Below are 16,270 nucleotides of genomic sequence, written 5' to 3' on the forward strand. Positions count from 1 at the left end.
AATCTGGCAAAACTGATAGCATATTCAGAATCAGCACCCCAAAAATACCCCAAATTCATTAAAATATTTTGGACACCAGAAAAAAAAATTTTTTTTGTTGACCTGTGTAATCTATATCACTAATAATAATAACTTGATTTTTAAAAATTTTACCTGGTGTTCCCGGAAGACCGGATGGACCGATAGGACCTAGAAAGTACCATGAAAAGTATTATTCTAAACCGAGGGCAGAGGGTAACATAGAAGACAAGACCCTCATGCCGGGGCCATACATGGAGGTTAGGTGGCCCTGTCTTCTGATGATGGTTAACTACACCACTCCTGAGCATATGGCGATACCGAACTTTGTGCTCGTTTGTCCCCCATAATTTTTTCAAGTTCCTTTGTAAGAGGGTTGAAACAAAACCCTCTAAGAAGAGACAGTTACTGTTGTTATTTTTGGGTGGTTCTGCTCCCAATATATACTGTTGTATTTCATTATTGTCTCGCCATGTCAGTTTTTCCTTTATCACCATATTTTCAGAACACTTTGTGAATTTGATGTATTGTATTTACGATATGTGTTCTGGCAATTGATTGGAAAGTGTGTAGCGATGGCGCTTGGCCGTAGGTCCCAGGGCAGTATTCCTCTGTGGATGCGTAAGTGGCTCTGTGGAAGTTCGATTGGCGCTAACTGTGGCATGTGTTTCAGAAAAGCAGGGCAGCGCGTGTGCAGAAGCGTGAGGACACTCCCAGTGTGTCAAAGGGTGAAAGGACTTCTGTTTCCCTCCACTCACGATCACTTACAGAGGCCAAGAGCACTTGTGACTTGCAGATGGGACACATTAGTATTGTGTGCTACCCCTGGCTAAGTCATACAAAGTTGACTACCTCTGTGGTTGCCCAACTTGGGAAAGACCAGCCTCTCATACGTGGAGAGTGAAAACCATGCTGTAAGAGCATGGCAAGGTGAAATGAGTCCTGCAGAAGTTGTTGAGCACTTGATGAGTGGGATTACTGCAGAAAATGCCACATGGTGAGAGAGAGATTCGCTGATGGTGGAAGTGTTATGGCCATGGGGCAAGAAAATCAAGTGAGGCCTATAAAAAGTGAGGGATCACATGTGATTTGACCAAAATATGTCCACAATAAGCTGGTCCGAGGGGCAAGCATCGTATGGGTTTGACAATATGCTCCATATCTGGCACAAAAGAATGACTGAGCGCTGGTGATGGTAATATGAAGAGGCCACTGAAAATGTGTGAGGAACCGAGCCGAGAAAGCGATGCCTGTGAGGTGTACAGAGAGAGTTGCAAGACTTTCAAGCCTAGCTATTGAATTACTTAAGTGTTTTCCTCCTTACGGAAGAAAATAAGTAAACCCGTTGAACCGTTTTCCTGCCATAAATTGTGATTCTTCACATTTCCTTGCCAAGTCTTTAGGACGTTCTACCAACCGAGGCACCTCATACTCCTTGGCTTAATTCACTACACTCTTGTCTTCTGTGGAGATGGGATTCCTGACATCCAGAGACTAAGCCAAGATGCCTGGGCCCGTTTTCTCCATGGGCCCCATTTTAGTGACCTGGGACCACTTCTGTGTATAATTTTGGCTTATAAAACCCCATATTCCAAGCTGTGTGAGCATACCTGAAACTCCTGGTGATCCTGGTGGTCCCGCTGGTCCTGGTGGTCCTGGTGGACCCTGGATAGCATAAGAGCTACCATCTGGAAGCAAAAAAAATATGCATGAAGTATATAGTGCAGATAAGAAGATTAACAAAAGTGGATCATTAGGATGTCCGGTATTGCAGGTCAATTCTATTGATGTGAATGTAGCTGAGCTGCAATACCAGATACAACCACTAGAAGGGTATGGCGCTGTTTCTTAAAGAAAAGCAGCCATGTTTTTCTAGCCCTGTATACCCTCCAAGGAACCTATATATCCTGTTAATTTTCTAATTGTTAATACACACCTGTAGAGACTCTTCCGGGGTCGCCAGCATCACCTATAAAAAAAAGGGACAAAAAATGAATGAAGGCAGTAGAGTACAAGAAATGAACATAATTATACCAATAATTATTAATGTAAGAGACACATTTTTGTAAAATTTACCTTTAGCTCCAGCTCGTCCGGGATTGCCGGGTGGTCCTAAAATAACCAGAAATAACATGATTGAAAAGCAAAGTTTGGGTAAAATGGCAAAATTGAGCACTTGGTGATGGTATTTATATTGCTATAGAGGGGATGAGCTGCCAACAGCGTGATATTGTGTAGAGACAGTAGAGTATTGTCGATAATTATATTCCCAGCATTGTTCGCCGACCTGTGTAATGGCTGTAAACAAGTGCCAAATGACTTGTTATATAGTCGATCGGCGCTCATTGACTAAAATTGGTTCTGTCTAAATTAAACAGACAGACGTTGATTTTTGAGGGAATTGTGCAATATTCCGTTTCTCCTGTGGGGGCACTGCAGGGAAATCAGGCACTTGCACCAATTTAGATCTGATCGCTGAGGATCTTTAAACTGAAAAACTAGTCACAAAATCTGATATTTGCAGTTTTAGAAACCCACTTAAATGCTTTATATGTGTATTTCTTTGGTTCTGAGTCTCTTTTACAGGGGTTGTCCCTTTTTATTGATCGCTGTGGATCCGGCTTCCGAAAACCTCCAGCTGACCGTACCTTTTTCCCCTGACCATGCCCAATATGTATCGGTAGCCCAGGTGTAATAGGGCCACCCTCAATGTCATGGGTTAGCGTGGAGGGGACTCTATATAATTAACCTGCGCACTGCTGGGGACGGTACATCTCTTCTTAACACAACAGGCTGAGTTCTCTTACCTGGTGGGCCTTGTGCTCCGGCCAATCCTAAAAATACAGAGAAAACAAGGTAATCGAACCTATTCGTCTATGTAACTACACAGAAGAGTAACCATTGTGCCAGGAGGAGCGGCTTTCTATGAGGATTTGCTTTCCCTTTATGAATAATACAAGTGACAACTAAACAGAAAGGATTATGTGGAACTGGAGACGTTGCGCTTTGTGGCACTCGGCACTAAATCAATTATTCATACTTTAAACTTTCGGTGACATTTGGTGCCGTGTGCGCCCATGGATAGTCCCAGAAAACAACTCCTAAAGCTGGGAGGCTATGAAGAGTGTTTACCTATGGGGTTTTCTGAGGTAAAATCCACGTGGGAAAAAACCCTCTGTGTCAACAAACCCCCAAAATCAAGAGAAGAAAGTAGCAATGGTAAAGTCCCCGGTAAGCTGTAGAAACCAGCACCAGAGGGCATTCAGGACCGTACCTGGCAGGCCTGGGTCTCCTGATGATCCGGGTGGGCCTCTTGGTCCTGGTTGCCCGATAGGACCTTGTTCACCTAAAATCACATGTAGGGTTCATTATTAATATGCGGGTTCATGGCATTGTACTCTGGCTTATATTCCTTCATGGCTACTGTCATGTATTAGGTTCCGTGCTTACCCCGTTGACCTTGATGTCCATCTGGCCCAGGAGGTCCTGAAGGGAAATGGAGTAAAGGCAGATACATTAAATGGTTTCCTCATTCGTTACCGCTGCCAATGTGATTTATTAAGAATCAATTTCAATGCGACCAGCAGGTAGTGTGGTATTAAAAGAACACAGTGCCACGTGATCGCACCAGAAAGAGTGGCTTCCTTGGCCTTTTCTTCTAGTCACCATACAACTGCATATATATATATATATATATATATATATATATATATATATATATATACACTCACTGGCCACTTTATTAGGTACACCTGTCCAACTTCTTGTTAACACTTAATTTCTAATCAGCCAATCACATGGCGGCAACTCAGTGCATTTAGGCATGTAGACATGGTCAAGACAATCTCCTGCAGTTCAAACCGAGCATCAGTATGGGGAAGAAAGGTGATTTGAGTGCCTTTGAACGTGGCATGGTTGTTGGTGCCAGAAGGGCTGGTCTGAGTATTTCAGAAACTGCTGATCTACTGGGATTTTCACGCACAACCATCTCTAGGGTTTACAGAGAATGGTCCGAAAAAGAAAAAAAATCCAGTGAGCGGCAGTTCTGTGGGCGGAAATGCCTTGTTGATGCCAGAGGTCAGAGGAGAATGGGCAGACTGGTTCGAGCTGATAGAAAGGCAACAGTGACTCAAATCGCCACCCGTTACAACCAAGGTAGGCCTAAGAGCATCTCTGAACGCACAGTGCGTCGAACTTTGAGGCAGATGGGCTACAGCAGCAGAAGACCACACCGGGTACCACTCCTTTCAGCTAAGAACAGGAAACTGAGGCTACAATTTGTACAAGCTCATCGAAATTGGACAGTAGAAGATTGGAAAAACGTTGCTTGGTCTGATGAGTCTCGATTTCTGCTGCGACATTCGGATGGTAGGGTCAGAATTTGGCGTAAACAACATGAAAGCATGGATCCATCCTGCCTTGTATGGAGCATCTTTGGGATGTGCAGCCGACAGATCTGCGGCAACTGTGTGATGCCATCATGTCAATATGGACCAAAATCTCTGAGGAATGCTTCCAGCACCTTGTTGAATCTATGCCACGAAGAATTGAGGCAGTTCTGAAGGCAAAAGGGGGTCCAACCCGTTACTAGCATGGTGTACCTAATAAAGTGGCCGGTGAGTGTATATATATATATATATATATATATATATATATATATATATATATATATATATATATATATATATATATATATTTAGCCTTGGCATAAATGCCGCCGTTCTTCTGAATCTGAGGGTATGTGCACACGTCAGGATTTTGTCAGGATTTTGACAGGATTTTGTCAGGATTTTGTCAGGATTTTTCATCAGGTTTTGTAGCCAAAACTAGGAGTGGGTGATAAATGCAGAGAAGTGGTGCATATGTTTCTATTATACTTTTCCTCTAATTGTTCCACTCCTGGTTTTGGCTACAAAACCTGATGAAAAATCCTGACAAAATCCTGACGTGTGCACATACCCTTACACTGTTTTTCTTTTTTTATAAATCTACTGTATTTATCCAAGTGGGCATGGCCCTCAGCTTGAATACAACACCCCCTTGGCTACCAAAACTACAGAGAAGAAGAGTCCGTATCTCAGGAACGGAAAGGAGCAGGAACAAGAGAAAAACATCATCCGGTTCAGGAAAACAGCGGCATTCACACCAAGTTACAAAATATTACATATTTATGGCAAGTGACAGGTCCTATTTAAATCAGAGACGCGGATAAAAAAAAATGAAAAAGTTAATGGATATATTTCTTTTGTAAAGTTTTTCTATCACATTATGACTAATGAGGGCAGTGTCTGTAGATCGGCAGTGATATCACGGCTCTCACCACCAGCTCCATCTCTACTGTCACTAATGGTCACTTTACTATTCCACTATTTACCATTGAGTCCTATTGAATGCACTGACATCTAGTGGCGAAAGTGAACATTGCAATTTTTTTTTTCCAGAATTTATTTTTCCATATATGTCACTTTATATACAGTATACCTATACAGTAAATACAGTGACATATATAGTTTTACAAAAACATTTTTTAAATGATATATAATACATTGCACCATAAGAAATAAGACCGACTGATCGTTCAGTCACTATATAAAAATAATATTGTACATTGTCTTGCCAGATCATTATAAATAGTGGAGTTAATCATGTAGGGGTAAGAGTTGTTATATCTCACCTGCTGAACCTTTAGCGCCAGGTTCTCCGGTGGGTCCTGGTAATCCTCTTGGTCCTGGTTCTCCTGTACAGTGGAAACATGGCACAGGGTTATACAGAGACACAACCTAAGACTCAAGGAAATATGGACGTCTATATATGAGGAGCATCTATATCCTGCTGTGTCTAAACATCTTGGCTAAGGCAGAGTAGCTTGTGGGTGCAACCGGCTGGTGCCCAGAACCCTCGACGCGCGCTGGCAGCACCCCCTATATATGGAAATTATGGAAAATCCTCTATACAGGGTACATGCAAATAAAGGTAGCAGAGTTAGGACTTATGTGTGGGAGTGCACGGAGACCTAAAGCGCACGGTATGGAACCATGCGCCAATGCAAAAAAAAAACAACTATCATCTGTTTTTACTGACCTGTAAGTCCCCGCGCTCCCTTGTCTCCTGTGTCACCTGGAATATGACCATTATAAAATATTACAATATATACTAGGAGTAAAACTTCGACAAATCCCCATGTACCGGGTCACAGCCACAAGAAACAGCTGGTGAAATGTCTCTACCTTTATTTCCGGGTGGCCCAATGGATCCTTTGTCACCTGATAGAACAATAAGAAGGTTATTATATAAGGAATGCAGAGAAAATACATACTATATAATCACAACCTATTCCATGTAATCGGACTATGCTTCACATAAATGCAGCCCCTAGGTGGCGCTGTTCTATTTGTGATACATAATTGTGTCTTAGGTTTATTTATCAGACATATATGTAGCCCTGTATATTATAGTGCTATATTATTAGCCATATCTATAATATACCGTATCTGATTAATAAAACATATGTATCTTGATAAACTACTTAAGCAAAATCTTACCTTTAGGTCCCGGAGAACCAGCTTCTCCTCTAAACCCTTGCTGACCGGGGGTTCCTAATGGAAAAAAAAGAAACAAAATCTTGAATTTCAAACATGTCAAGATATACTGTATGTGTGGGTTTATACGCTATGTTATTTCACATCAGTGATCGATGATTTAAAATATTGTTATAAAGAAGTTTTCAAATAATTGAAGGTGAATATTCGCTCTATCTTACACCATTTTTTAAGTTGAATATAAAAGTGTCCTTATAATAGACAGAGCTTGATGTATAGATATAGAACTCAGAAAGATATGAAGGTAATTAATAACATTCTGTCTACCTGCAGTCACCACTAGAGGGCGCACACTGCATACTGATGATATACTGAGCTCAATGATGACACAGTATGGAGTAGGCACCTCAGCTCCCCCTAGTGGTGAATACTGGTAGGCAGAATGTAATGATCTAACTCTATGGAGGGAAGTAGCTGAGACAACTGTATGAAGGAGAAGACTAGTGAAGTTGGATGGAGCAAGGAAATCAGTTTTGATTGTATGTGTTGGAGCTTTTACATTTCCCCTTATGAATCTTACATTTTATTATGTGGGATTACATACCTGGCATTCCCTGAGGGCCTGTAGGACCCATTGTACCTGCAGATGAGAAGTTAAAATTAGTAAACAATTAAGTAATAATTATCGCCACCTAAGGATTCTGATTCCTATCTGCCATTCCCAACCAAAAGTGCGATAAGCAAAAACCATAGTATATATGAGAAGATCTGGCTTCTATGGGTTACTAAGATAGAGAACCTGGACATATTGGATATTTCTTACCTTTAAGTCCCATCTGTCCGGGAAGACCGCTAGATCCTGGCATACCTGGTTCGCCTGGCACGCCTGTCGAGCAAATTGATGACATGGTGAGTTTGAAGAATTTGAAAGATTGATGAAAGTCTAAGAACTGACAGATGTGTCAGAGCTGTATCTCCCAGGGAACGTTGAATGTAAGCCCCCCTAACTCAGGTTGATCCCTACAAGGAGAACCAGTGAACCCATAGAACTACATAACTCCCAGCCAACCCGTACCCTGGACAAAGAGCAAGAACTCCAGAACGGCTGGATTGTCTAATACCACTAGAACCAGACGTCAGCTTTACAAGATGTCGACCTATAGGTGGCGCTAGAGAGAGTTTTGTTCTTCCCCAGTGAGCGCTGCCTGTAAGACTCCACATACCGGCTGGATCCCATCACGTCACATATACACGCTCCACTACAATACTCCCCTTATCTCACATTAATCCTCACGTACATGTCCATATTGTTTTACCTCTGTCTCCCTTTTCTCCCGTTCCAGCAGGACCAGGTTCACCACGAGGTCCAGCAGAGCCGTCCCTTCCTCTTTGTCCAGATGGACCTTCCAAACCAGCGTCACCTATAACACAATATTATGGTGCATCAAATTCAGATTCCGACCATGTGTCCGTAAAATAACAATAATAGTCCCTCGGATTGTCCCAACGTTGGTTGTTATTTATATTTCTTACCTGTGTTGCCTTTCTGTCCTTTTGGCCCATCTGGTCCTGGATGACCGATAAGACCTGGAGCTCCTATAAGAAAAGATTTTTAAAAAAAATCACATATACAGTCTGATTGACGGGAGTAGAAAAAGTAACAAAGAACAATTGGATCAACTAAAAAATATTGAAAATCTTGTGTTTGAGGGATAATCACGATCCTCCACCTTCAGATCCCAAGTCACCATTATGTTCCGGCTGACTATACCTAAAGCGTCCAAAATGACAGTTTATCCTGAATTTAACACCTACATGGATGCCTGTCATTTGCATCAAAGCCGATTTTATATAAAATGGAACGCTCGACTTTAAAGGGAATCTGAGGACGACATGATGCAGGGTCTGAGACCCTGATTCCAGCGGTGTATCACTTGCTGTTCTGCATGCTGGCATTTTAAAAAAAACACTATTTTCACTGCTGCAGAGCTGGCAGTGCTCAGAATGCTGAGCTTTTTATAACTACGCCCACATCACTGATAGGCAGCTTTTTGTATACATTGTATATTGACAGAAAGCTGATAATCAGTGTTGGGGGAGGGGTTACACAGCAGAAAGACTAGAAGGCACAAGACACTTAGTCCTGCAGTAATAATCTCCTGCTAATAAAACACTGATTTTATTAAAAGAGCATAGCAAAGGAACATATCACTGGAATCAGGGTCTCAGCCCCTTCATCATGCAGCTCTCGGATTACATAGCAAAAATCTGCCGATTGATTCACTTTAATGAGACCATCGGCTTTTAGAATTCAAAATGCTATATAAAAAATCATATTCCCGTACAATGCCTAAATAATACCCAACACAGTATCCAAATCACACTATGGTATCACATATTGCCCTCTGTGCACTGACTTATATTATGCTTCAATAGCGCCATGTGATGGCCAAATGAAGGATTCAAATGATGCAACTACACAACGACAAAATAATGCTCCCATCCAGGGTGCATATAATACCGCCACACTCTGTTGCTTATGGTGAATGTTCTGCAGAACACTGGGATAAGAATACTCGGATACTATAAGGTTTCACAGTGGTGGATGGAAAGAGATGTGCGGCCCCCTCTACGGTCCTAGCGGAGCGGGATGCTCTCGCCATAGATATGGGTTTCTACATTTAGGAATAGTGAGCCCCTTTCTCAGGACGTGTTTCTCACCTTGAGGACCTTGATATCCTCTGTCTCCTGTTTGAGTAGAATAAAAAAAACATATTAATGAATGGGAAAGTAAAATGTAGTATTGTATGCATCATATATAAATATTAATAAATATATCATATAATCTGAATTTTGCCAAGTAAGGAACGGACATATCATTGATGAAACCGATGCGGTAGTAAAAGGGCTCAATAGGTGAGGGGCCCATTTCTATCTCCAAAGCAGGTGCAATTTTGCATTTTTAGGAGCTCTGGGGCTACAAAGGGTCCATATATTCTTCTTGCACAGGGGCAATTTTTTGTCTGGGCCACGTGATCATGTATTTTCAATAGGGAGAGAGGAGAAAGCTGCTGTCAGATCCCCCTGGCAGTGGCTTATCGCCCCTGAATAAAAAGGTTCCGCCATGGAAATTCCAGTGGCCTGAGCCTTATTTCCCAATACATCTTCCGTCATGGGAGAGTCAGATATCAGACAGTTGATCCTCCCAAAATCAGTGGGTTCAGCCAAATGTCATCTAATGCATATGGTATCTTTAAGGGGAACATGTCACCCCCAAAATCGAAGGTGAGCTAAGCCCACCGGCATCAGGGCTTATCTGCAGCATTCTGTAATGCTGTAGATAAGCCCCCGATGTATCCTGAAAGATGAGAAATAAAGGTTAGATTATACTCACCCAGGGGCGGTGCCGCTGCGGGACCGCCCCTGGGTGAGTATAATCTAACCTCTTTTTCTCATCTTTCAGGATACATTGGGGGCTTATCTACAGGATGACAGAATGCTGTAGATAAGCCCCTGATGCCGGTGGGCTTAGCCCACCTTCGATTTTGGGGGTGACAGGTTCCCTTTAATGTGCAAATTGCCTCTTCAGAAAGGGAAAAGGACTTGAATTCTATAGCGCCACCTGTTGGAAGCAGCGATCTTACAAGCAATTATTGACTCTTTAACAAGCCTTGCAATATGGACTTATGATAAAAGCCAAATCAGAATTTCAATTTACAGACACGGTGTTTCGGGGGGTATTGCCCCTCTTCAGTGCAAAGTATGAGATCTGATTTGGCTAGCTGAGAGGCTATGGGGCCTTTAGACATTATTGAGGGCTGATCAAAGGACTTAGTTCTCCGGCTGATATCCCACAAGCGCTGCCCTATAGCAGAAGAGATGCACCTCTGATAGCAACTGTTCCTAATGTAACCTGTGGCTTCACACTATAGTGACCTACATACAATAGAGAAGAAATAAAAATGATAGCAAACCTTTTTCTCCTTGTATTCCTGGGTCACCTGGAAATAAAAACATCATAAAAGAGTTAGGGATAAGCAGACAAATTATTAAATGGCTGCGAAGATAAAAATATCTCTTCTTAAAGGGGTAGTGAAGTCTGCAGTAAGTATAGAAGAAAAACTAAACAATGCTCTACCGTATACTCTACCAAATATAAATTGAAATACGTTTGACTTTATAAAGATTACATTTATATACAGAAACTAAAAACATTATAACTGAAACACATTGGAATACTTGTATGCCAGCAAATTGCCTATATTGTGATCGTGTGTTATTAAAGCGCCACCTAGTGGTTTTATTGTACAGAGGCATGCATTGTGCCATAATTCTGTTCTACTAATTTTAATTATGGAGTTTTGGACGTCTTAATATCTCTACTATCATGGTATTATCTCTCCAATTGATTAGACCATTAAAAATTATTTTACCTTTTGATCCGGGTTCACCTTTCTGACCAACGAATGTTCCTGCTGTAAAAAAGTAAATTCAAAATCAATAAAAAAAATCATATAATATCAGTTTAAGTGATCACAAAGATTTTGGACAGCCCTACCTAACATCTAAATTGAAATTACACCTTTGTGTTCTTTGGGCGCTTAGATAAGTTTTAATAAAAATAATGTTTATTATTAGTTGGTGGTTCCCTGGTGAATAAGTTATCAGTAAGGGAAAAATATGAAAAAAGGCTTTCAATATTCTGTTAAATTAACCTTCATGGGTGCTGCTTAACCCCAGCATACACCTAAAAATGTGCGGCAGAAAGCCCTTGTGCTGTAATCCCAGTTTACAAGATCAACCTGGAACAGGCCCCCTCTCTCCTAAGACCTTATAGCATCAACATATCCCCCCCGAACTACTCAAATCCAAAATAAATAAAAAAAATGTAATCAAAGTATTAGTAATACCAGATTTAACTGATCAAAAAGATTTTGAACATTCCTTCCTTACATTGAAATTCACATTACACCTTTGTGTTCTCTGGGAGCTTAGATGGATTTCTTCTGAATAATGTTTATTATTGTTTGGTAGGTTTCCTGATGAGTAGATATCACCACTAAGGTAAAAATGTGGGAAATGCTTTATGCCAAATGTTATGGCATAGGAACCATTTTAGGTGCTGTGTGACACAAACATACTCCTAATAACCTAGGTCAGAGAGCACTGCTTGCTATCATCCATGCATCCATCCATATGTTCTGCAGCTAAAAAGATCATTTTAATGGGTTGCAAGAAAAAATTGCGAATCCACATTTTAAAAAAATCTCCAATAAATTTGACCTTGCCATATCTCTACTTGATAGCTCCAACTATTGATCAGTAGTAACAAAGTAAACTTACCTCTGTCTGTTGCCATCCTATCCCTGATGTATAGCCACATGGCCTCCCTCTGGTCACCGCTGACAGAATCTAAGGAGCTGGCCAAATTCATATTGGAACTCGAGGGTATCATAGGACCTGCTTCCAAGCGGCCCATTGTTGCCTGGCCATGTAGATTGTCCACACGTTCCTTCAAATTCTTCACGTCCTGCCCTATATGACAAAGCAGTTTTATTTTACATATTTTTATTTCAGATTTTCAAAGTAAATCCACCAGCCTCCTCAGGTCTAATAGATCTCTTTCACAATACATGCAGTTTGCATTGATAAATCTATTTTTAAAACGAAAGTATACACTATATTTTGGCGTTGTACAAATCGTACAACAAGTCTACGTATGTTAGGATTCACATTGAGTATGTAATATGAGCCGTAAATGTCAATCGTCAAAAAAAAAAAACACACAAGAAATTGAACAAAGCTGAAAATATAATTATTATAGCAAACAATACAGTATATTGGTGATGAACACTTACACAAAGAGATGAGTCCGAAGAGCAATCCCAGAAGGAATAGTAGGCCCAAGATCAGACCAAGTGCCCACATCCACCATTTACAGCAAGAAGCACATGGTCCACAGACGGCGTCGGTTCCACTGTCTTTTCGCTCTACGTAATGATCAGCTCCAGCCTTCAGGCCATCAGCTCGATGTATTTCTATGGAGTAAATAGGACATTACACAGATATACCTCTCCATGTACAAGAAAAAAGTCCACTATCAACCAGTATGGGTGCTCCTTCACGGACAACACGCTGCGGATTACCTAGATTTTACCAAGCAGAAAATCCACGGTGTATCAATGCATCCATGAAACACATGAGATTTTTCTAAATGCTATCAACTATGTCTGCTGCCTGCCTCCAAAAGGCGAATATGGTGGAAAATGTGCACGACGGAGCACACTGAGACCCCATCTGCATCATTATAGTCAATGGTCCCGTTGGCGCATGCGCCCGAATGCCATTTTGCAAGGGTTCTGACCTAAGTCCCGATGAAACCACTGACCGTTGGGCCAAATGCTAAGTGAACCCTGCCTAACACAGAAACCATATTCAAACAATAGCTCTTTATCTAACCATAGTTTCGTTTACCTTCCATTTTAATGGCTTAGATATGGATATTAATAATTAAATTTCAAAGTTTTATTTAATGGCTTTTTTCCCCCTCATTTTTATCTTACCTGCATATGTGGCTTTATCTTTTGTTACTCTCAAACCACCTAAGACAGAAAGAAAAAAAAACACAGAATATTATGTTGTGTTTTATGCATGACGTGTCGTGGAAGATGATCACCATGACGGTATTTCTTACCATTGGCTTCTGATTTGTATGAGGTTTCCATACTGGTTGTTGCTTGTTTTTCTTTCTTTAGAACTTCTTCACCATATGAACCTGGAGGAGTAAACCATAATCTAATAGACTTTCCCAACAATTATGAGCATTTATGCCGATCCATTCAATATGAATTAGCCAGCCGTGAAAACAATGATTCTAAGTATTTTGATGACTTTTTATTCTCGAGTTGCATTAATTATTTCCAGGCTGCGGCTAAGTCAGTCTATTACTGTCGTCTTTGTGGTTATGTTAACGAGAAGGTCAAAAATCTAGTCTTTTAGTGGCCAATCACGCTGCCAGTGTTCCTACAGTTGAAAAATGTCTTAAATTTGCGAAAATTGTCAAGACTTTTCTGGAACAATCCCATCAAATCCACAAAATTCCATTATGAAAAAATGCCCAATCTGTCCTCCTCTAATATTTGCCAGGAAACAAAGTTGTCATTGGCCCTTCCAGCCAATATTGTATTTTATTCTTAAATACTACATGTGGCCAACAATTTATTTTCTGTCGAAGACACCTTAGAAGAGTGTCGTGAAGGCTTTAAAAAGACAATTTGCAACTTTTTTAAGTCAGATAATTTGATAAGAGGGAAATGTAAAGGGGTCCTATTGTATTCATCAAGTTCTGGCATTGCGTTTTGAAGAAGGCTGGATCTTCATATGATAGACCTATCTGAGACCACTGAAACAATGGTGCTTTCTTCCTTAGACATACCTGAGCTTCCTCCAGAGGAGGCTGTGAAAACTTTGCCACTGTCCTTAGACATGATCAGCATGTCTCCCTCCTTTTTACTTGGGGCCTTTTCTTTCTCCAGCAGAAGGAACTTGTAGTCCTTGCTGAGGATGTCATCACCTTGGGATTTAGTGGTGGTAACTAAGAAAAAAAATTAATTTACACAAAGATGTTTAGAATATGTTTATTCTGTTTCTTTTACATTTAAGTCATTGGAAAAACAGCTCAATATTGGAAGTAATCAGATGTCACCCCCATAACCACATGTCCACTGCCATAACTATCAGATATCCACCTACACAACCACTAAATGTGCACATTTATAACCATCAGGTATCCACCTTCATCACCAACAGATATCCATTTTCATCATCACCAGATATCTACCTCCGTAACCACCAAATCTCCACCTCCATAACCCTAAAATATCCATCTGCATAGCCACCAGGTGTGCACTTGCCTAACCATTAGAATTCACCCCCATAGCCACATGTCCACTGCCATAACCATCAAATGTCCACCTCCATAACCACCAGATGTCCATCTCTATATAACTTCCAGATGTGCACCTCCATAACCACTAGATGTCCACCTCCATAATCAACAGATGTCAAACTTTATATAATTGCCCTATGTCCACCTCCATAACCAACAGATGTCCACCTCCATAACCACGATATGTCTACCTCCATAACCACCATGCGGTGTCCACCATCTATAACCACCACATGTCCACCTCTGTAACTACCAGATGTCCACCTCCATAACTACCAGATGACCATCCCTATATAACTTCCAGATGTCCACCTCCATAACCACTAGGTGTCCACCTCCATAATCAACAGATATCAATCTTTATATAATTGCCCGATGTCCACCTCCATAACCAACAGATGCCCACCTTCATAACCACCATATGTCTACCTCCATAACCACCATACGGTGTCCACCATCTATAACCACCACATGTCCACCTCCGTAACTACCAGATGTCCACCTCCATAACTACCAGATGACCACCTCCCCTTGATGTCCACATAACCTTAACCATTAGATATCCATGTCCAAAACCATCAGATGTCCACCTCCATAGGCCATAGCCACCAGATGTCCTCCTCCATAACCAGGACTTTACTGATTACTTCCGGAACTATCTACTTCAGTATGAGCAGCTCTATCTACTGAATCAGCTTCATGTGTGCTAGCCTCTGACTTTACATTTAGGGATCCCCTATAAGTCACATATAATAGGTTCTCACCAGTTGTTGAGGTGACACCGCCGCCTAATCCACCTACGCTCTGGGTGTTCTGTGTGACATTTTTCTGTACGCCATAACCTAGAAGATATAAAACAATTATATTAATTATCTGATTGTCAATCATTGTATTGAGAATAAGGCGAAACATCATCATGGTCTGCATACTGACCCGCAGAGTGTAAGGCTGCGGCCGAGCTATGAACAACAGGTGCTGGAGCTGCTGCGGTCATTTGGGAGGGCAATGGGGCCAAATTGTTTTGCATTCCGAATACTGTAAAAAAAAAAAGGCAAAGAACATAGGTTACATTTAGGCAAAATCTAGATGAAACGGAAAAAGTAAATACAATAGCTAAATTAGACAACCCATTTATATATCTGTTGTGCAGGAAATATGGCGTGGTAGTGTGTTGTCCAGAATAATATACAGTATGTGATATTAATTGTTAAATTTATGTTAAAAAAAATAGAAAATTCTGGGAGTTACAGTATACCTTGATTGGCTAAATAAAAAATTACGGAACTAAAAATTGTTTGCAAACTTTCGGAATAGTAGGACAAGTAAATGTTAAAAGTTTGTAAATACATTTTGGGGGGTTAAGGTAGTAATGGTATTAGTCCTATAATACTCAAAAAGCACAAAAATTTTTAAAACTTGAGAAATGTGTGAAATGATATTGCATTTACCAGCAGAGGAGGTATTTAGTCCTGAATGTAGGGTAGGAGAACTGGGGGCCAGATTGTTTGGGATTCCAAATACTAAAGAAGAAGAAAATGAATCAAGTGAGATAAGGATAAAATAACATAACCGAGATAAACTGATAGGAAATTATCTACTTGGAATTTACCTGATCCTGAAGAATGGGCGTTCATCATTGATGACCCATAGCCCATATTGGCCATGTTGTTGTAGCCAGCCATGGAGGATCCAGCAGGAAGTGTGGAGGTCCACATATAGGATGGGAGAGCGGATTCCAATATGGTTGTGTCATAAGATCCAGAAG

The 16,270-nt window shown here is 40.9% G+C and overlaps 1 protein-coding gene across 2 annotated transcripts in view; it reads right to left on the minus strand.

Moving 5' to 3' along the window:
- COL17A1 (collagen type XVII alpha 1 chain) overlaps positions 1 to 16,270 on the minus strand; it is a 43,185-nt gene that overhangs the window by 10,488 nt on the left and 16,427 nt on the right. For both annotated transcript variants that reach the window (XM_077258521.1, XM_077258520.1), the window contains exons 10-36: positions 16,115 to 16,270; positions 15,954 to 16,025; positions 15,439 to 15,540; positions 15,270 to 15,347; positions 13,993 to 14,151; positions 13,252 to 13,332; positions 13,121 to 13,159; positions 12,416 to 12,595; positions 11,901 to 12,092; positions 10,991 to 11,032; positions 10,532 to 10,558; positions 9,279 to 9,305; positions 8,091 to 8,153; positions 7,874 to 7,978; positions 7,381 to 7,443; positions 7,162 to 7,197; positions 6,561 to 6,614; positions 6,246 to 6,281; positions 6,100 to 6,135; positions 5,693 to 5,755; positions 3,469 to 3,504; positions 3,293 to 3,364; positions 2,826 to 2,852; positions 2,095 to 2,130; positions 1,955 to 1,987; positions 1,629 to 1,706; positions 154 to 189 (exon numbers count right to left, since the gene is read on the minus strand). In XM_077258521.1, coding sequence (XP_077114636.1) covers positions 154 to 189; positions 1,629 to 1,706; positions 1,955 to 1,987; positions 2,095 to 2,130; positions 2,826 to 2,852; positions 3,293 to 3,364; positions 3,469 to 3,504; positions 5,693 to 5,755; positions 6,100 to 6,135; positions 6,246 to 6,281; positions 6,561 to 6,614; positions 7,162 to 7,197; positions 7,381 to 7,443; positions 7,874 to 7,978; positions 8,091 to 8,153; positions 9,279 to 9,305; positions 10,532 to 10,558; positions 10,991 to 11,032; positions 11,901 to 12,092; positions 12,416 to 12,595; positions 13,121 to 13,159; positions 13,252 to 13,332; positions 13,993 to 14,151; positions 15,270 to 15,347; positions 15,439 to 15,540; positions 15,954 to 16,025; positions 16,115 to 16,270 — 1,929 coding nt within the window. The remainder of the gene's footprint in view (positions 1 to 153; positions 190 to 1,628; positions 1,707 to 1,954; positions 1,988 to 2,094; positions 2,131 to 2,825; positions 2,853 to 3,292; positions 3,365 to 3,468; positions 3,505 to 5,692; positions 5,756 to 6,099; positions 6,136 to 6,245; positions 6,282 to 6,560; positions 6,615 to 7,161; positions 7,198 to 7,380; positions 7,444 to 7,873; positions 7,979 to 8,090; positions 8,154 to 9,278; positions 9,306 to 10,531; positions 10,559 to 10,990; positions 11,033 to 11,900; positions 12,093 to 12,415; positions 12,596 to 13,120; positions 13,160 to 13,251; positions 13,333 to 13,992; positions 14,152 to 15,269; positions 15,348 to 15,438; positions 15,541 to 15,953; positions 16,026 to 16,114) is intronic.

The sequence above is a fragment of the Ranitomeya variabilis genome, chromosome 4 (genome assembly GCF_051348905.1).
Source record: "Ranitomeya variabilis isolate aRanVar5 chromosome 4, aRanVar5.hap1, whole genome shotgun sequence".
In the NCBI taxonomy this organism is placed as follows: Eukaryota; Metazoa; Chordata; class Amphibia; order Anura; family Dendrobatidae; genus Ranitomeya; species Ranitomeya variabilis.